Raw genomic sequence first — 22,764 nt, forward strand, 5'->3', positions numbered from 1 at the left:
GTACTTTATGGTGTTCGCAGAAAGAAGAGATTTGAAAATCATCACCAGTTAAATTGGGAGTCATTTTGTAGCATCTTTTTAACAGCTGTTTGACCTCATTGATTCTCAGTTCATAAATTTTATTTTGAACTCTTTTGTCCCAGCACACATGCTAAGGTGTGAGAAAAATTCTTTTTTCCACCACTTTCATGTCTCAAGTTTATTGGTAAAATATTTTCTAGCTCTTCCATCACTTTGGACCATGTCTTTCTCAGAAATAAGTTTTTAAATTTGAAGAATTCTTTGGTAAAACAAAATTTCAGCTCCTCTAAATCAGTTTCTTTTCCCTTCCCTTTGAGAGAGAAACACATTTGTGTTTTGGTATTTATTTTGTAACCAAAATTCTAAAAACTACCTAATTGTTCTCTGGTTTCACTGTAGTCTTGAGTCCCTGTTTTGAGCAACTTACCTTCATCGTTTATATGTTTGTCTTTGCTATTGCTGAACGTTGTTGTTTCAGGGTTATTTTCGTAAATTGTCACAGTATAGAGCACAAATACTAAAGGTTAAATATTTTTTTAGTCATTGTTCTGTTTATAAAAACTGCTAATTTTACATTGTTAGATTGTTTATATGTTGCTTTAATTCTTCCTTTTTCCTTTTTAATTATACTTTAGAAAACGTTGGGGATAATGTACTTAGAAACTGTACTGTAGATTAATATTACTTATCTGATTTTAAGATTATAAAAGAGTATTGTTCCCTGGTATCATTTAAAGCTTATATAAAATTTATTAGAATAAATAATATAACTTAGATATTTTGGTTAAATAGTTCATATTTTGCTGACTAACATCAACAATGTATTATTATGGCATACTTAACTCTTGATGTACTATTTAGAATAAGTCTATCCCATTTATTATCTCTGTATTTTATATTCTTGCCATGTTAGGGTGTTGATGACCAAAGTAAATAAAAATATCTTTATAGAATAAAATAGGGTAAAATAATTTTATGTTTTTATTTTCCTGAAGAAGAAAAAATTATCTTCATATCAGGAATGACATGACATTGTCAGACTTCCTGAGTAAAATTGATAGATTTATTTTCAGCTTCATTAATTTGTGGATACATGGATAAAATACTGTATTTTTAATTCCTATCTATAGTAATATAATTTAAACTTCATTATTTCTGGAAATCTGAATACTGTTCAGTCCAAGATTTAATTGAGATCTTTCTAGAACCTCATCTCATGAGATTAAATTTCTGTAGGGAAAAGTTTCCAAAAGAAGAAGATTCTAATGCCAAGCCTTGGAAAACAAGTCTTGACAGTATGTACACTTATTATTGATAGGAATAGCCTCAGAATATCCTTGATACAGCATTGCTGTTTAGAATCACAGAGTGTCCTAATTCATATCCATGTAATTAATCACATCTTGATTATAGATGTTAGATAAGGGAGATTTTCTCATAGAGAAGTCTTCTGGGGCTATAGTACCCAGAGGGCATCTCCATGGAAGAGTTACAACTAGTTGAAACCCTTGAAGGATACAATGAATTTTATCAAAGAAGGAGTCAAAGAAGGAAGGCAAGTACATTTAGAGACCTAAGCATTCTTCTTGTTGTATCAGAGGATTAATTACAAGGGCATAATGAGAGAGAGGTAGGGAAAAGTGATAGAGATGACCTTGTAGAAGTGTTGAATTCCTGGTTAAGGAGTTTGTGCTTCATTGCCTGGGTGAATGGGGCAGTTCTGAGCATTTCTGATCAGGTTTGCACTATTTTTGGAGAATTAAACACCGTGCCAAGCATTTAATAGGTGGTTGAAGAGCACAGATTGTGGTACTAGGCTGCCCGGATTCAAATTTCAGCTTTTCCACTTACTAGCAGAATGTCTTTGGTCAACAGAAGGTACTTAACTGTCTAAGTTTCCTAATCTGCAGTATGGGAATAATAATTACACCTACCTAATAGGGTTGTAACGAGGATTGCATAAATTAATGCATGCAAAGCATCTGAATTTGATGGGCACATAGTAAGCTTTCAGAAATATTTACTGAATACTTATTTCTATTAGCTGTTATAGTTACTACAGTGAACATTTCTAAAATAATTACTTGGGGCTCAGTCAGTCGGTTAAGCGTCCGACTTCGACTCAGGTCATGATCTCGTGGTTGGTGAGTTAGAGCCCCACATCGGGCTTTGTGTGCCCGATAGCTCAGAGACTGGAGGCTGCTTCGGATTCTCTGTGTCCCTCTGCCCCTCCCCTGTTCACACTCTGTCTCTCCCTCTCTTTCAAAGATAAATAAACATTAAAAAATTTAAATAATTACTTAATCTGGTTGTGCTGTATTGGTTAAATTGGAGAAAGGATTACACCTTTAGTCCTTATGCAGAGTTAAGTAAAATATCACTGACAAACTGAGTGTAATTTTTTTTTAATTTTTTTTTTTAACGTTTATTTATTTTTGGGACAGAGAGAGACAGAGCATGAACGGGGGAGGGGCAGAGAGAGAGGGAGACACAGAATCGGAAGCAGGCTCCAGGCTCTGACCCATCAGCCCAGAGCCTGACGCGGGGCTCGAACTCACGAACCGCGAGATCGTGACCTGAGCCGAAGTCGGACGCTCAGCCGACTGAGACACCCAGGCGCCCCAGTGTAATTTTTTTACATGCCACAAAAACCATATCCTGCCTTTATCCAACCTACTCAGATGGTTTATATCACTTTTAAAATTCTCAGATAATTTGCAGTTTGTTGTTTAAGCCCTATTTAATACTAACATTTCATAACATTTTATAATTTACAGCATACCTTTACACGTTTTACCTCCTTTTTACAGCATACCTTCACACGTTTTACCTCCTTGGATTTTCACCTCATCCTTTGACACTCCTTGGTACTATTACTCACATTTTATAGTAGAGAAAACGAAACTCATGGTTGTCCAAGATCATACAGCAAGATGGAGCTCTTAATTACCACACTGTAATTCTGCTTGGCCCTTTTTTATTCAAGTATAATTAACACACAGTATTATGTTAGTTTCAGGTGTACAATATAATGATTCAGCAATTCTATATGTTACTCAGTGCTTATCATGATAAGCATCCAATATGGTCCAATATGAGAATCGTCTTCACCTATTTTACCCATTCCCCCCACCCATCCACCTCCTCTCTGTCAGCTATCAGTTTGTTCCCTATATTTGAATAGCTGTTTTTTATTTGTCTCTTTTTTCCTCATTTTATTTCTTAAATTCCACAGATGAGTGAAATCATACGGTATTTGTCTTTCTCAGACTGACTTACTTAACTTAGCAGTATACCCTCTGGGTCCATCATGTGGCTGCAAATGGCAAGTTTTCATTCTTTTTTATAGCTGAGTAATATTCCATTTTATATGTATACCACATCTTTATCCATTCATCTATCAGTGGACACTTTGGTTGCTTTGATATCTTGGTTATTGTAAATAATGCTGCAAAGGAGTGCATATATCTTTTCAGATTAGTATTTTTGTATTCTTTGGGTAAATACACAGTAGTGGAATTACTGGATCATATGGTAATTGTGTAATTAATATCTTGAGGAACCTCCATACTGTCTTCCATAGTGGCTGCACCAGTTTGCATTCCCACCAGTAGTGCCCCGAGGGTTCCTTTTCCTCCAATTCTCACCAACACTCATATTTCTTGTGTTTTTTATTTTAGCCATTCTGACAGGTATGAGGTAATACCTCATGTTGTTTTGATTTGCATTTTCCTGCTGGTGATGTTGAGCATCTTTTCGTGTGTCTGTTGGCCATTTCTGTGTGTTTGTTGCAGGCCCTCTGCCCATTTTCTAATTGGGTTATTTGGGGGATTTTTTGGTGTTGAGTTGTATAAGTTCTTTACATATTTTTCCTATTAATCCTCTATCAGATATGTCATTTGTAAATACCTTCTTCCATTCAGATTGCCTTTTTGTTTTGCCTTTTGCTGTGTAAAAGCTGTTTATTTTGATGTCCCAGTAGTTCAATTTTGCTTTTAACATTTAAACATTTAAAGAAGAATTAATACTGATTCTTTTCAAACTATTCCAAAAACTAAGAGACCAAGAAGAGCTTCCAAATTCATTCTATAAGACTAGCATTACCCTGACACCAAAATCAGCTAAAGACACTAAAAAAAGAAAACTACAGGCCAGTATCTCTGATGAACATAGATGGAAAAATCCTCAACAAAGTATTAGTAAACCTAACCCAATACCGCACTTAAAAAAAAAATTCCTTAAGGACAGTCAGGTGAGATTTATCTTAGAGATGCAAGAGTGGTTCAGTGTTTACATATCAAACATGATACATCACATTAACAAAAGAAAGGATAAAAAACATATCATCTCTTGCTCCTGGGTGGCTCAGTAGGTTCAGCTTCCAATTTCAGCTCAGGTCATGATCTCATGGCTGTTGAGTTCAAGTCCTGCATTGGGTCCTGTGCTGACAGCTTGGAGCCTGGAGCCTGCTTTGGATTCTATGTCTCCCTCTCTCTCTGCTCCTCCCCCACTTGTGCTCTATCTCTTTCTCTCTCTCAAAAATAAACATTAAAAATTTTTTTAATTAAAAAAAATATCATCTCAACATATGCACAAAAAACATTTGACAAAGTACAATATCCATTCATGATAAAAACTCTATAAACAATGTAGCTTTAAAGGGAGTATACTTCAATGTAATAAAGGCCATATATTAAAAACTCACAGCCAACATCATACTCAATGGTGAAAAACTGAGACTTTTTCCTCTAAGGTCAACAAGACAAAGATGCCCACTCTCACCACTGTATCCAACATAGTACTGGAAGTCCTAGCCACAGCAATCAGACCAGGAAGGCAAACTACTAGAACTAATAAATGAATTCAGTGAAATTGCAGATTATAAAATTATCACACAAATTTCCTGCATTTGTGTATACAGAAATAAAGTGGCAGAAAGAGAAATTAAGAAAACAATCCCATTTATAATTGTACCAGAATACAGTACCTAGAAATAAATATAACCAAGAGGTGAAAGACCTGTACTCCAAAAATTATAGAACACCGTAGAAAGAAATTAAAGATGACAAAAATGGAAAGATGCTCATTCCGTGCTCATGGATAAGGTGAACCAATATTTGTCCACACTACCCAAAGCAATCTACAGATTTAATGCAATCCCTATCAAAATACCAAAGCATTTTTCATAGAACTAGAACAAACAATCCTAAAATCTGTATGGAACCACAAAAGACCCGAATAGCCAAAGCAATCTTACGAATAACAGAGCTGGAAGTATCATAATCCTAGATTTCAAGACATTCTATAGAGCTGTAGTAAGCAAAACAGTATGCTTTAAAAGCCTTTGTATTGAAGAACTATATCAGAATAATACAGAAAATTTAAAAATTGCATTGTATACCCACTACATACCTCTGTTCTGCAACTTGCTTTTTGTTTTAATTCTGCCTTTATGCATGTAAGAACCACTCAGATATTCCTAATCTCATTCATAGATTTTTACTTCTGGTTAATAGTACATTGTGTCACTATGCCACGTGTTTAATCTTTCCCCCCAATAATGGACATTTAAGTTTTGAATTTTTCTCTATCACATGTAGTGATGAATATTCTTCAGTATTCTCCTTGTATACATATATAATAGTTTCTCTAGGGTAGTGCTTAACAAAAGAACTTCCTGCAGTGATGGATATATTCTGTATCTGCTCTAATACAGTAGCCATTAACTGCATATGTCTGTTGAGCACTTACACTGTGAATTAAGGAACTATATTTTTTAAATTGTGTTGAATTTTAACTGACATAATTTTCAATAGACACATACAGCTAGTGGCTATTGTATTGGACAGAATGGGCTCTAAGGTATCTAGGAGTGGAATTCCTAAGTCATAGGTTAGGGACAGCTTCGGTGCTTCTAGGTATCACCAAAGGGTTCTCCAAAGTGATTGTATCAGATTTACCTTTCCGGTAGCTCAGTGTGAGAGTTGCCGTTGCTCTACATTGTGACAAACACTTAGTATTAATACTGTGATAATAGGCACTAGAAACTAGATTGTCATAGGACTGGGAGTGCCTGGAAGACCCTTAGGTAAAAATATTTGTACAACTAGAGGCAATACTTCAGTGCTGTGATGCCCTCGTGTGATTAGGTTTATAGATATGTGCCCTCTAATGTATGGTGATAGAAGGGTGGTACCCTACCATACAATAGGGAAAATATACCAAATTTTTAAGTCAAATGTGAGTCTGTGTATTGATTATTGACTAGAAGATTATTGCTTGGTACCTTTCCTTAAACTGTCTTTATTCTGATTATTTTGCATGTAGAGGTATTTATTTTTTTTAAGTTTATTTATTTTGAGAGAGAGCACGTGCAAGAGAGAGAGAAGCAGAGAATCCCAAGCAGGCTCCACGCTCAGCACAGAGCCTGATGCGGAGCTGGAACTCAGAAACTGTGAGGTCATGACCTGAGCAGAAGTCACACACTTAACCGACTGAGCCACCCAGGTGCCCCTGAGATATTTATATTTTTAAGATCATATGTTAAGAGATTTCCCAAACCATTGATAGCATTTTTTAAAAGTACTGTTTTCCTTTACAAATGGAGAGTTGCTTAATGGTTATTTTACGGAAATTTGAGATTCTTGACTCCTGATCCCAAGTTTTGTGATATTTGTTGGTCTGAAGCAATTATCTTTTCTTTTAATGCTTATTTATTACTTTGAGAGAGAAAGAGAAAGAGAGAGAGGGAGTATGAGTGGGGGAGGGGCAGAGAGAGGGAGACACCGACTCTGAAGCAGGCTCCAGCCTCCAGGCTGTCAGCACAGAGGCTGACTCGGGACTCCAACTCACCGACCTTGAGATTATGACCTGAGCCAAAGTTGGATACTCAACTGACTGAGCCACCCAGGTTCCCCTGAAGCAATTCTATATTTTATAAACTATATAAAATAACATGGCAATATTTTTTTTGAAAGGTGTTGGTTTGTTATATACCAAGTCTAAAGGCTCCCTCCCCATCAAATGTCTTATTGTAAATCTACTCTATAATCTTGGAAATATTGTCTTCATTTAATTTAATCTGAAATCTCTCGGTTTTTCACCCATCTGTATACATTTACAATAAAATACAATCTTACATTTTATTACAAAAACCACTTCTCGTATTGTTAGGTATAGAAAAGACTGAATCTGTAGTTGGAAGGTGTGGCTTCCAATTTGGACTCTGCCTTTACCCAGCCTCCTTACCTGAATCATCAGCATCTGCAAAATAAATTCTATGTATCACATCCTGTGGGTGGTGATTTACGAGAGATAATATTGAAAAGCCCTTTGCAAACCATTACACTGTATGCAAATTAAAGTGGTATTAATATTATTACTGTGTATATTTATATATTTTGCAGTACAAAAATACTTAATAGTTTGGTAAGAGAATCAGAATATTGTGGAATAAAATAATGTAATTAAAGAGAAGAAGGTTCAAGTGATAGGCATACTAATAAAAATGAATTTCATAAGAGATAAATGGAGATGGTTTTATTAAAAATTATATTAATGATTTCTTAGGCAAATTAAAATGAGGACTATTTTACATGAAGTCCAGCTAATTCCTCTGCAATTCACTCTTTTTATAAATACTCTTGTAAGGTTAAAGGGTTTTTTCTTATTTTAGAAGATAATCATAAAGGTAGTAAGAACTTGCCTTTCCTGTTTAGTAATGTTCTATGAACATTTCTCTGGGTCATTAAATAGTCTCTTAAAACTTCATTTTTAATTATTGACCAGTGTGTTTAAATACTACTGTTATCACTGAAAACCTTTAGCAGAGATTTTGAACAATTTTGAATCCTGATTTAAATGATTTTTGAAAGGAAGTCTTTTTTTTGTTAAACATATTTTAGGAGTAGGAGATAATAGATAACAATTGATTAGTAAAGATAGAGGGAATGTTACAAATGGTAGTAGAATGGAGAATTTTGTAGAAAGTTTCAACTAGGATACTCAAATTGGATTTAAAAATAAATAGGGAGCCCATTAACTACCAAAAGCAATTATTTTGAGTAAACAAAATGAAAAAAATTGCATAAAGATTTGAAAAATCTCAGAATGAAAAAGGATATTAACATAGTTGGAATAAAGTCTGGATGGTCCATAATTTATGTGATAGGAGTTGATTTGCAGCCAATGGTAGATTTTATAGAAGAATCATAAATCAGGAATGTTGCCAGAGATATGTTGTAGAAACATTAGAAGCAAGTAGGAGGTCTATCTCTATAATAAGGAAACATTATAAATTTCATCTGTTTATTATATTACTATCTTTAGAAGTCTAAAGAAAGGAAATTTAAAGAAACCTAAAGAATGCAGGATTTTGCTAAATTGACAATTAGTTTTTCAAAGTCACCTATGTGGGAATTGTAGTAAAATACACTGTTAAATCAGACCACTCTGGACTCTAATAAATAAACGAAGCTTACTTTTATGCCAGGTACCTGCATTTTTTAGAAATCTGGATTTGATCTGAATGCACCTGTAATATCATATTGTAACATTCTAAAAAAAATCTCTTGGATCTCATGTTGTCAAGGAATTATATATTATTTTAATCGAAGCTATGCATATAAAATCAATTCATTCTAAAACTTAATGTTTGAAAATCAATGCAAGAATAGTATTTAAGAGTTGTACAACTTTATTAGTGTAATAAGGAAGAGACTGCCTAATCCTGTGAAACTTCATAGTGTGCAGTGTATGTAATGTATTTAAAAGTTAAAAGGCTACAATGGTTTTGTTATTTCTTTTCTCTCTCATAAGCCAGCCTAACTTTTCTAGGCTTTCTTTTGTTCTTGTGTGTGTGTGTGTGTGTGTGTGTGTGTGTGTGTGTGTGTGTGTGTGTAGTGTTGTCAAGCAATCTCTTTCACATCCTGTACTTACAGAGTTGGCTATTTGATCCTATGTATGGGAATTTTGTATTTGTTCCTCTTAAATTTCATCTTATTAGTTTTGACTCTCTTCCAGTATTTTGAGATACTATAGAATCCTAAATACTCTCATTCATTATTATTAGCTGTACTTCCCAACTTGGTCTTTTGAAAATTCGATAAGAGTGATTTATATGAATTCATTAAAATTAATGATAAAAACTATTGAATTGAGCCAAATCCTGTCATGTTATTAGAAACTTTAGTTATTATTTGGATCTGGTATTAAGGCAGCTCTAAATCCATTTTACTATGTTTTTTGTCAAGTCTGTATTTCTCAAATATATTTTTTTTTATGTTTACTTTTTATTTTTGAGAGTGTGCGAGCAGGAGAGGAGCAGAGAGAGATGGGGAAAGAGGATCCAAAGCAAGCTCAGCACTGACTGCAGAGAGCCCGATGTGGGGCCCAAACTGCAAGATCATGACCTGAGCCCAAGTCAGATAGATGCTTTAACTGACTGAGCCACCCAGGTGCTGCTCCAGTATATTCTAAAAAGTATCTAAACTTAGTCATTTGCACATCTTTATAACATCAAGTTTTATAATAGTGATGTTGTTTCTCAGTGCTGTCATGGTAATATAACCAAAAAAGGGAATAGGTTTGTCTTGATTTATTCTTAGTTAATTCATATAACTCTTTATATCACTTTCTATTCTAAGTGCTCAGAAACGTTCTGAAGAATGAATGAATAAATCAATGTCGTTAAAGATCAAAAACAGTTTTCTTACAAAATTGAGGTAGCACTTCCATTTGTCTATATTCTAGTGTATCTTTCAGTAATTTCTCTGAGATCACACATGGGTTCTTTGATGACATCAACAATTCTTCAATGCAGTGCATGTTCATTTAATTCATTTCTTTAAATATATTTCTTATGTGATCAGAGTTTTGTATATACTTTTCACATTGAGCATACATTGTATACTCTGTATCTTCTTAAATCATCTTGCAAGTCTGTACCCCATTTATAACTTTGATGAGCAGATGAGTACTTACCAGCTCAACTCCAACTGTTTGCTGGAGAAAAAAAAAAAAAAAACAACGTCAAAGCTTATATTTTCCTTAAGATAGAATGTGAAAATCTAGCTTCTTACTTTTGTAACCAGTGAGAATATTTTGAGAAACTTCAGAGGTATGTTATATACTAATGAAATTGCCTATAATTTAGCCATCAGAGGAAAAAAAATGATAAATATTGTTGTCATTATTACTTTGTCATGTTTTGTGGATTTGTGCACATGACCATTTAATATTTGTATAACTGGAAAAAAGGTGAGTTTTATTATTGCCCCATCATAAAACCATTTGTTGATGTAAAATTTCTTATTTATTAAAAAGTTTGTATTGAATAAAAAGTAATTTTAATGTGAAATGTATGAAATTCTTAGAAAATTTAATAATTAGATGACTCTATTTCTGTTCCTCTATTATTATAAAGCCTTTCTTTCTTTTGAGAATGTGAAATACATGATGAATGTTTTAGTATTCATTTTATCACTTGGACTGGAATTATAGAGAAATCATTTCTTACATAATGTTCTGTTTATACTCAAGGAATTATTATAGAGCCTATTTGTTTAAACACAAGTCTCTGTATCCTCAGTGTACTTTTGGATTTTATAATACGGAGTGAGACTAGTGGATTCAGTCTGAAAGCAGACCAAAGCTGCTTTCTTATCCATTGTTGCAATAACAATAACCAGGCGTCATGTATAGTTTATTAAACATGTTAATTGAAATTACCACTTAATCCCCATGAAAACCTATGTAGGTACCAGTATCCCCTTACAGAAGAAACTGATATTCACTGAGTTAGCTGACTTCTCCAAGGATATATATCTTGTAAGTGGTAGAACCAGAATTTGAATGTAATTGTGACATGAAAATTCATGTTCTTAGGGCGGTACCTGGCTGATTTGGTCAGGTAGAACACATGACTCCTGATCTCGAGGTTGTAAGTTCAAGTGCCATGTTTGGTGTAGAGATTACTTAAAAATGGAATCTGAAAAAATAAAATTCATGTTCCTAGTACAGTTTAATTATACTGCACTTTCTTTGACCATGGAACTCTAATGGTAGCCAACTGTCTTGCAAATGTATGTCATTCATCATAGCATGGGCTGGGTCAGAAAATGTAAGGGGGTCCTAGGAAACCTATCTCCTTTATTGGAGGTATAATTAAGAAGTACATATCCTGGCATTTGTGAATCAGTTGTGCTGATGAATGTATACAAAACCTAAGATGAAGATGGAGCTCTAGAAATCACTAATATTGAAGGGACAAACAGAAAAGAATCTAGTAAAGGAGATTAAAGAAGGACAGTTGAGGGAGTGTGGAACCACACAAGCTCATGGAAGAAATTTTTAATAATGAAAAACATTTCTATAATAATGTCTTCCAATATATATAAATCATTTACTTAGTGTCAGATACTACTTTGCATGAAGTAACTCATTTGACTCTCTTCAGTGACTTCACTTTTCAAATGAATAAAATGAAGCACTGAAACTTTAATTTGCTCAAAGACACCCAATGGTTTGTGACAGAGCTAGAATCATCCATCAAGGCAGGCTAAGTGTGCAGTCTGTGCTCTTCACCACATGCTACACTGCCATTTTGAATTGTCAAATATCCAAAAAGGTTAGGTGAGTTAATGACTAAATGTCACCCTTTATTATTTTTTTAATATGAAATTTATTGTCAAGTTGGTTTCCATACAACACACCCAGTGCTCATCCCAACAGGTGCCCTCCTCAATGCCCATCACCCCCTTTCCCCTCCCTCCCACCCCCCGCCATCAACCCTCAGTCTATTCTGTTTTTAAAAGTCTCTTATGGTTTGCCTCCCTCCCTCTCTTTTATTTTTCCTTCCCCTCCCCCATGGTTTTCTGTTCAATTTCTTCAGAATCCACATAAGAGTGAAAACATATGGTATCTGCCTTTTTCTGTATGACTTACTTCACTTAGCATAACACTCTCCAGTTCCATCCACATTGCTACAAAAGGCCATATTTCATTCTTTCTCATTGCCAAGTAGTAGTCCATTGTGTAGGATAAATGTCACCCTTTAGATCTGATAATTAGAAAATCAGTTGGGGATCTTTTCCAGGAAAATTTCAGAGGACAGGTAGGGGTGACCAACCTGATTGTTCTTGGTTAGAGAAAATAAATTGTGAAAAAATAGAACTACTGAGAGAAAAATAGATTTCTGGTTAAAAGGGAATGTGAAAGAAAGGGTGGTAGCTAGAGAGGATGCAGGGTCTTAGGGAGAACCTCTCTCTCTTCAACATAGTTTTGCCTGAAGGATAAAGATACAAGAGAGAAAAAGAAAAAAAATGATTGCTCTAAAAGCCCCAAGGGAAGAGAAGGGCAGAGACAAGAATATTTGTTATTTATTCAACTTCGTATGTTAAAAGCCTACCAGGTGTCAAGGCCTGTGGCTAAGTTCATGGAGATGAGTAAATAGACACTGACCCAGCTTTCCAGGGTGAAGTGAATTAACAGTATCTTGACCTTTCGAAGAGAAGAGATGCTTCCTCTAAAGGTCTCTGTGAAGGAAGCAGGACAAGTATTAATGTCTCTTTTATAAATGGAATAGCCTTGGATTTACTGGTTCTTGTCCTTGCTCCTTTCACTTCAGGTACCAGAGATATGATGTTCCAAGTCAAAGAGATGTGATACTCTCCGTATTAGAATTTGGTTTTAAAATCAATAAGGGTGCTAGTTTTGATTAAAATAAACAAGGGAGGAAGCATATTTTTCAGTCCCAGTCCAGACCTGCTGAATCACAGTTTCTGCAGGTGGGAACTTAACATTTTTAACAAGCTCCCGGGTGATTCTTCTGCACTCTGAGGATGAGAACTCCTGCGCTAAGTTTTTGGTCATGGAAATCTGCAGTAGGTCTCAGCCTGATGGTCAACTATTTATATCCCCTGCCCTGTATACTCTCAAAATTACTATTATTATAGACACTTGGTGATAAAAATGGAGATGTTTAATTTAATCAAGACGTATAAATTTTACTTCTTACATTCCTATTTTCTGGCTTAACATTCTGTAAACTTACTGCTCTCAACTGAGCTGTAAGTAATGAATTTTATTTCTTTACAGTGAGCTCCCAAGATATGCCTATTCAGCAGTGAGAAGTATAAATGGTTCAACATGAGCTGTTCCTTATGTAAACATACAAAAGGCCTGACCCAGACTAAATCAATTTAAAAAGGAAAACATTAAAGCTATGTTTCCTGTTATATACTTAAGGTCTTCTTTGGTTCCTTATGATTATATTATTGACCCAACTATTGCAGACTTTAGTTTATCCTCCTACACCACCTGCTGAACGGTTCAAATGGTATGGAAGATGAGTTTCGGAAGGGCAAAGCAATTACAATTATAACTCCTACATTTTAGCCAATAAAGCAGCTTTTTGTGTTAAGGGCAAGGAAGTTATGGGTATCTTGACTCACCCCCTTTCCTGATTTGAATTGCTAAGTGGTCTTAAATACTGTAATAAGGAGAGAGAGCAAAGTTGGTAGAGCTAGAGGTATGTGAATTTGAGACAAAAAAATTTGATTCTATTTATGATATCAAACATTTCCAGGAAAAATTTAATTAGGAAGTGAGTCAATATAAGCTTTTCTTATTAAGGTATTTTCATTGTATTTTCTACAAGCTTTGTTGAGGTAAATTGAGAAATAAAAATTGTATATGTTTAAGGTATACAAAGTGATCGTTTGATATATGTATATAATTTGAAATTATTACCACCACCAAGCTAAGTAACACATCTATCATGTTACAGTTACCTTTTTTTAATGAAAATTCTTAAGATCTGCTCTCTTAGTATATACCATTAATTATCATAGCTATTTTGTACATTAGATCCCCAGAACCACTTATTCATCTTATAACTGTAAGTTTGTATGTGTATTGTTTTTTCCCAGTTTTATTGAGAAATAATTGACATATATCACTGTAGTTTAAGATTACAGCACAATGGGGCACATAAGTGGCTCAGTCAGCTAAGTGTCTAACTCTTGATTTTGGCTCAGGTCGTTATCTCATGGTTTATGAGTTCAAAACCCGTGTCGGGCTCTGTGCCAACAGCATGGAACCCGCTTGGGATTCTTTCTCTGCCCCTCCCTTGCTCATGCTCGCTCTCTCTCAAAAATAAATAAACATTTAAAAAATCATTATAAAAAAAGATGTATAGCATGATGGTTTGATTTACATATATTGTTGAAATGATTATCACAGTAGATTCAGCTATTATCCATCTTTTCATATACATGCAATAAAAAGAAAAGAAAGAAGAAATAGAAGGAAAAAATTTTTTCCTTGTGATGAGAACTCTTAGGATTTACCCTTAAAACTTTCCTGTAGATCATGTAGCAAGCGGTGTAGCTATAGTCATGATGTGGTACATTACATCCTTAGCACTGATATATCTTATAACTGGAAGTTTGTGCTTTTTGACCACGTTCTTTAATTCTTCCCCTACCTCTGATAACCATAAGTCTGATCTCTTTTTCTGATCGCTCCCTTTTTTTTTTTTTGATTGCACATATCAATGAGATCACAGAGTATTTGTTTTTCTCTGACTTATTTCACTTAGTATAATACCTCCAAGGTCCATCCATGTTGCCACAAATGATTTCTTTGTGTGTGTGTGTTTTTTTAATGGCTGAATATTTCCTTGTGTGTATGTGTATATTACATCTTTATCCATTAATTCATTGATGAACATTTAGGTTCACTGCATTTTGTAAGGTAGACATTAATATTAGGCATTTTGGTTCTTGCTAAAGTTTAAAGCTCTTTTCCTATCGTGAGTTCCCTAGTAAAGTATCATTTTATTAGAATTCTTTGCTCTAATGAGTTTGCAGTTTCTTATGCTATGAAAATCTAGTGCACTAAAAGCTGTCTTGATTAAAATGTATTTTCATTTTTGGCTTTGCATTCAAATTGTCTTTCACTTCTTTTTTTCCCCCCTAAATTGTTTTTTACTGATAACAACCTGTTTTTAAGTTATAAAGTCATATACTTAGGGAAAATTGCATTTTAAAAATTGCAAGATGATTTCTAGCATTTGGAGAAATGAAAATAAATTATCTTCAAATTGTGTCTGTACTTATACCTTCAAGAAAAGATATAGTTAAATACATCTTTTGCAAGACATCTTGTTCTCTTATTACTTATTTAAAGTTAATATGGTATTTGAACACATTTTGAATGTTTTTTATATTTCATATTGAAAAAATACTTTGAATATTTTATAATGACTGAAATGGGTTTAAGTGTACATTAAACAAAATGGGCATCTTATACTTTAAAAAATAAAGATGAGTATTTCAAGTTGAGGAAAAAAATAAGTACTTTGTGGAAAATGAAGTGAAGCAATGCACCATTGTATGTTTTCTGACTTGAATTGAAAATAAGTCATAAGGATCACATAATTGGAAAGAAAAATTAGATTTTATGACCTAAGTCTGAAAAAAAATTACCCCGTATTCATTTTTAACAGAAAAATCAAACCAAACTTGTAAAGCTAATTCTTTAAATATATTTGATTTTTATATTAACCTAAACTAATAAGCCAAATGGCCTACCTGTATTATTTGTAATAGTAATTTAAATTTTATATTGGGAAAATGCACAAGAATACATTGTTTTTTAGATTTGATATCTCAGGAGGCTAAAAAATTATTGAGGAAAATACGTTTTTTAAAGATGCAACTGTATTTTTAATTGGCCTAAACTTTCCATTATCAATTGTTTGTTATCTTAGAAAATGTGGGGGGCAGGGGGCGGTTATTACAAACTAACCAGCATGCTATTAAAATGTTTTTAGATTGATGAAACAGATCAAATTAGAAAATTTGGGTAGAATTCACTCAGTTTGAGTAATTGAATTGAGGGTCATTCGTGCTGTTTGCTCAGGCTTCTGCTTTTTCAGAACCCTCTTGTGTGCTTTATCTGGGTGAGCCTCTCTTCCCTCACTTAGTAATCATTTCACTTTCATTTAACATTTTATGTAGAGACTGAAGAGATCATCAAAGTAGGATGATTTTTTTTCTAACACTGAGGTTTTTATGATGTGGCAAGTTCTACGCTAGACTCCTTCTCTTAATTCTTACGATTAAAACAGAAACTAAGCTCTTTCTCTACTCTTGACTACTGTACTGTTACATAAATTCTGTAACTTTTATGGCAGAGGAGAAAATGCCAATTTGCTAGATAAGCCTGACCTGTGGGCTGCAAATCTTCATCCCCAAGGCTGGGCCTAGTGCATTCTCGGACATTTTGTGATGGAAGGACCTGTCTTTGGCTTGAAGCCTCACTAGCCTGAGGCTTTACTTCCTTCCTTCTCCATGCGAACCATTCAGAGCATCTTCACAGTGTCTGGATATGTTACCCTCTCACACCTCTGGGCCTTTGAACCTATTGTTCCTTTGCCTGAAATAATTTTTTTCATTATATGAAATGAGATTGGGATTTTTTTTTTTTTGAACTCCGTTAAATTCTGGACCCTTAGGTCTGGGTCAGGTGTCCCACTTACGTGCTTCCAATTGCATTCTATACCTAACCTTTTATAGAATTAACTGTTTTGCTATTGCCTATAAATCCCCAACTAGACTATAAGCTGAATTAGGGCAGGAACCACACAGGAACCCAGTATCCCTAGGGCCTGACATTGGGCCTAGCATGCAGTGCTCTACTAAATATCCTTTGAATGAATGAATGAATGAATGAATGCATGCAAGTTTGCTCATTGGCCAGAGGGCTAGTTAGGAGAAGAGTTTTGACAGTCTTGAGTAAGACAAGAAATAGGGAAGAACTTGGATGCTTTTCACTAGTTATTACATTATCAACAGTTTTAACTGTCGAGATAAAGTTTTAAAGTAGTCATTTCCACATAGAAAAAGAGCTATAAAAGGAGAAGTAGCATTATATTTGGTGGAAGAGATGAGAGGACAACCTTTATATAAATCCCACGGTGAAAAGGATAAGAAATCTCTTTAGGGACAGTGATAAGTTAGAGGAGAGACTTTTTTTCCACAATAAATTGTAAAATCTTTGTTCCTATAAATCTTTCTAATATCCTCTTATTATCTGTTTTATCTCTACAGCATCATAGTTGAGTTTTTTAATTGCAAAATTAATTTATTAGGCTTTCTATCTTTTTTTTGTCTCAAATACTAGAGGTTTGTCTCTTTTGGGCTTTGTTGATCCTTCTGTGTCTTTTTTATTTCATTAATTTCTGTTCTTATTTTCTTCTAGTTTTTTTAGTTTATTCTACCTTGTTATGTTTAGCTTATTAATCTTGGACTTTACCAACATCCCCCACCATAGTAGTACACAGTTATAATTGAAGAACCTACACTGACATATCATCACCGGAAATCCATAGTTTACATTAGGATTCACTCCTCGTGTTAAATGTTCTATATATTTGAACTCATGTATAATATGGTATGTCACGTGTCCATAATTACAGTATCATACACAGTACTTTCACTGCTCTAAATTGAGCACCTTTTCATCTACCTGTTGGCCACTTGTATGTCTTTGAAAGAATGTTTATTTCAGATCCTTTGCCCATTTTTAAATTGGTTACTGGTGGCTTTTTGTTATTTAGTTGTATGAGTTCCTTATCTATTTAGGATATAATTCCTTACCAGATACATGGTTTCCAAAATTTTCTCCTATTTCAGAGGTTGCCTTTTCATTTTGTTGATACTTTTCTTTACTGAGCATAAGCTTTTTAGTTTGATAGACTCCCACTTATTTATTTTTGTTTTTGTTGCCTTTGCTTTTAGAGTTAAATCCAAGAAATCATTGCCAAGACTTTTGCCAAGGAACTTACCCCCTATGTTTTCTTCTCGGAGTTTTGTAATGTCAAGTCTTTCATAACTTCCTGCATAACTATAGCACAATATCAAAACCGGGAAATTGACATCAGTACAATCCACAGCTGTATTCAGATTCAATAGTTTCTGGATGTACTCTTATGTGATAATGTGCATATAGTTCTATGCAATTTTATCACATATGTAGATTATTTTAACTGCCATTGCAATCAAGATACAGAACTTACCACCGAGAGGCTCCCTAGGAGGGCCATTTTTAATTCACACTTTCACTGCTTATGTAGCCCTTTGTGACCCCAGCTTTATATGCAGGGTCTCCACTTAAGCTGATTCATCACCTTGGGTGGGCCTTGAGTTTTAAATCTCCTCCTATGTAGTTACCAGAGCAGAACATCAGTGTCTGTGCAGGATTCAGCAGAAACCCTAAGAGCAAAAGCTGGCTTTGGCAGGTGCTTCTTTATTAATGTCCCTGGTTTTGCTTGGGCGCGCATCTAGGGTGGGGGGAGTTTGAAGTTTCTGTTCCGTTGTGCCAACTCTGAGAGGTGTTTAAAAAAATTTTTTTTCAAACATTCTGGTTGTTTCAGTCCGAAGATTCGTCCGTGGTTTCTGATGTGCCTTATTTTGGAAACAGGTGAACCTGGAAATACTAAAGAACATTTATCTTGAGAGTTTTCATTATGGTTTTACATAATTAGGAAAATGGGCTTTGTTTTATTCTTGGTGGTGATGCATTTATGATTAGTTGTAATTTGATATGTTATTCATTCAGAACCATTTAAGAATCCATTCAGAAATGGGTGTAAAATTTATAATGGACCTTTTTATGAGTAGTTTAATTTCTTGTCATATATTTTATTCCTCTGTATTAATTTTAATATTGAAATAACTAAGGCACAGAGAAGTTAAATATTTTCTCCAAGCTCATGATCATTGGAAAATCTGAGAGTAAAGTTCATATGAATCTTTCAGTTATCCAGTTTTCTACAACTCGGATATAAATGGTTTTACCATTGGCTTTTAAGTTAAACGAACTTTCAAATCACATTAAAAATACAGATACTTATTTCAAAAACAAAGAAAAAGAGAAAACATGAAATCTCCAACCCTGATTCTTAGAAAGCTTGAAATTTTAAAATAAGCAAGCTTAGAAGTATCTGGCTATTGCTAATTATACAGACCATTTGCATAGGGAAAAGAACCTGTGGGAAGTCACATTTTCCACAGATAGATAGGAGGAATATATCTCAATTTAAGACCAAGAAAAAATGTGGGGAATTTCAAGCCTACATGAAAAACTCTGATGAAATTCAGGGTTTTGTGGTTGTAATCTTATGATTATATATAGCGTCCATGTGCCAAGGGAAATAGATTGATGTTAATGCTGGGCTGGGTTACTTTGTCTTTTAATAGAGCACTGATTATATTTCATAACATACTTTTTCTTTAGGGATTCTTCAAGTATTTTAGGTCACCTTAAAAATATGTTTACGCAATTTATTTAAAGTGTGGAAAGCATTGGCTAGTTTAAAATAAGGAAATGTAACTTTTCTATGGGGAATAATAATCTAAGGAATAGGCTAGACCACCAACTGCCCAAGATATTTGCTGTATGTTTGAATTTATGTGCATCCCAATCAGAAGTTTACTGTTTAAAGACTGTTCTTAACTACTGTGGACAGATAGGTTCTCCATTTGAGATGTATCAAGATTTGTGTCAGTTCAAATCAGTGAGTTGAAACAGCATTTACTGATGGCTTGATAGGAGAGTTGTTCCTGACTTCAAGAAATTTATGGTATGTTGGGAAAAACTGACAAGTCATTGTGATGTTACTGTACTTTTAGAGAGACCCCAACAGTACAGATTAGGGAGAGAGGGAGTTTGGAGAAAGGCTGGTCAGGAAGGTGTTAATAGAAAGTGAAGTCTGAGATGGGCCTTTAAGCAGAATTATTCCAATATTAAAATGAAAGAAGAGTATTCTGTCAAAACAGTGATATTCTAAATGTTACTCCATCCCATCTGCACCCTCATTCGTTCTTTTTTTTTCTTTGCCTTCATTAGGGCAAATTGAAAAGGTTCATGTCCATTTTATGGGCTTTATTTCTAATGCAATTATTTGGTTCAAGTAAAATTTTAGGCTGTTTTCCTTTGCATGCCCAGTCCTCCTAGACTGCAATTGTTCAAACTTAGAAAAGAGAAGAAAGGGAAAAACACAAACAAACAAACAAAAAAAACAGCTTCAGCTCTTACCTTAGGGATCCTGAGAATTCATCCATCTCTTTCTCTGGCTCCTGCTATGGTTTCTTGACCAATGCCTGTTTGTTTCCCTATTCCCTCTTATAACCCCCTCTGATATCTCCCTCTTATAACCCCCTCTGACATCTCCTTACCTGAACTGCCTGCTCATTTAGTTCCAGTTCTCTCCCAGCTCTTCTCTTCACTTGAATTCATTAGTATCAGCCCTCACCTTGCCTGGCGCATCCGATGCTATATCCATTCCCTAGCATCTGGCCCACACACCTGCCATCTTGAGTCTCAGTAGTCCTCTACCTGCCATCTGTATTTGACCAGCCTCTGGGCATGGTCTGCTCCACACTGCTTACTTTTAGTCTTAATCAGATTCTTACCCTATTTCTGTAGTTTTTACACCACAACCCATGCTTCCCCTTCTCACCACCCCCTGCCAATTAATTTCATTAATGTTCAATTGCTGTAATTAATTTAGTTGTATTTTTTCTAATAACTGAGATTATAGATTTTTTCAATATTTGTGCTAGTAAAAATATTTTTATTCTCTATATTATTTCACTTTTTGTGCTGATTGAAACTTTCATTAGGGCCATATATTATTTTCCTTTTGATAACTCCACTTAAAGCATTTGTGAACCAAAACAAAACCAAAAAGTTCCCAAGTTCACACAAACAGGTTTACCTGACCTCTGAACCTGAACCCAGTTCTTTCCTGCCCACCATATTGTCTTGTTATTTTCATTCTAAAACCCTCATGAAAAAGTTAACAATTTACTTCCTCTAATTTAGCTTTATGTTACTGATAATTTTATTCATTTGCACAACATTGGGGCTAGTAAGATCAAAGTTTCAACTCTTTATGGGTCAGTTATCCTCACTGTGCCTCTATGTCAGTAAACAATATAGTCTTCTCAACAGCTTAGTCTCCTAAACAAGGGCAAAGGGTAAGGGAGTACAAAAGATCGACAAGGCTCTATCACCTTTCCTAACAAGACATCAAAGGCCTGAGGAAGGGAGGTTATTAGCATTGGAGAGAAGACTAGGTTTAAGTCAGAAAACCTGGATTTTTAAGTTGTGGTTTTGCTACATACTACCTCAGTACCTTTGGCTAAGTCTTTCTACCTCAATTGTTTCCTCTTTAGTAAAAAAGGAGATAATAGAGTCTCCACAACATCTCAAGGATTGAAATCATGTATGTGAAAGTATTTAGGAAAACAACACAGTGCTGGGAACAATATTAAAAAATCATTGTAGGGTAGAGTACTGGACATGATAACTTTGGGGTATACATTCAAGGCCTCCTATGTGGCAGCTTACCTGCCTCAGAGATTTGAATAGCCCAGTGAATCCATCAGTAATCCAAAAGAAAAAAATGATAATGTTACTATGTTAGTGAACAAAATAAACAGAATATTTTATCTATTCACTTTTTTTCATTGCCTTTTCAGGAGAGCTTTGAACTTGGGAATTCTTCGAGATCCTGGATCAGAAATTGAAGATAGACAATACCAAATAGATCTGCAGTCCATCAATATTGGTACTGCACAGTGGGATCAACTAAAACCGGAGAAGGAAAGTGGCACACGAGGGGTGCTAACAGAGAGTGAAAGAAATTCTCAAAATCCAGCCCTTGAGTGGAATATGGCCAGCAGGTAGGAAATTATTGAGCAACTTTCTGCACTTTCTAATATTTCATTACCAGAACAGTTAGTGATAAAATCTTTAGCATGCCCAACCTAAGTGCTTTGGTACCACTTCTGCATTTCATGACAAACATAAAATATATTTTGTAATTGTAGCTAATGATTTTTCTTGGAAATCTGTTGCACTGTAATTATTACAAATTTAAGACTGTGTCAGCATTTCGTTTTTTTTAAAGCTTGCTATTGATGAAAGACTGTACTTCAGGGCTAAGGATACATTCACATTTTTCCTTGAAATCCGTTGTATTCAAGGTCAGATTATTTAAGTCTCTCCTTTCTGTTTATGATGATAAGAGGAGGAAAGTAACGAAAGCTCTGGATTGCCTTTATTTTTTTAGTCCACTTTAACTAAAAGCACCTATGTTCACAGAGAACATTTTTAAAGGAATTAGTCCTGAATGTGAGTTACAAGATTTGTAGAGAGCCGTTGCCATCTCACCAAGACTACTCGTGGTTTCTCATCAGAAAGTTAGGTAGAATTGTTTGCTAGAACAAAGATACTAGGCATTAAAAATATTTTTTTTATATTGTAAACCTGAAAGTCTTTATGATTTTAAAAAGCATTCACTATTTTTTTCACTTTTCATATTGTTTGGTGTGTGTGTGTGTGTGTGTGTCTGTGTGTGTGTGTGTGTTTGCTTATAAGATTCACCAACATTAGTTGCTTATAACACACCATGGTGGTTTGTTGATTGAATTTCTTTAAAACATTGTGTGTAAACTTTCTTGTATGCCTTTTGCAATGCTGATTGCTTTGGGGTTCTGCCCTTATACTACCAAAACTATATTTATCTACGTCTTGGCATTAATAATAGCAACAACTTTAATAATTGCTTATAAAATGCTTATCACTTAACTTATTTAAATTAATTTTAACAGTAATGCTGTAAGGTATGAATTGTTTTCTCTAATTCTACATGAGGAGTCTGAGGCCTCC

The 22,764-nt window shown here is 34.5% G+C and overlaps 1 protein-coding gene across 5 annotated transcripts in view; it reads left to right on the forward strand.

Moving 5' to 3' along the window:
* VPS13B (vacuolar protein sorting 13 homolog B) overlaps positions 1-22,764 on the forward strand; it is a 798,280-nt gene that overhangs the window by 482,246 nt on the left and 293,270 nt on the right. For 4 of the 5 annotated variants that reach the window (XM_042972776.1, XM_007073303.3, XM_042972777.1 and 1 more), the window contains exon 31: positions 21,573-21,776. In XM_042972776.1, coding sequence (XP_042828710.1) covers positions 21,573-21,776 — 204 coding nt within the window. Of the gene's footprint in view, positions 1-21,572; positions 21,777-22,764 lie in introns of those variants that run through there. The other variant, XM_042972779.1, reaches the window with a different exon arrangement.

The sequence above is a fragment of the Panthera tigris genome, chromosome F2, assembly GCF_018350195.1.
Source record: "Panthera tigris isolate Pti1 chromosome F2, P.tigris_Pti1_mat1.1, whole genome shotgun sequence".
NCBI classification, from domain to species: domain Eukaryota; kingdom Metazoa; phylum Chordata; class Mammalia; order Carnivora; family Felidae; genus Panthera; species Panthera tigris.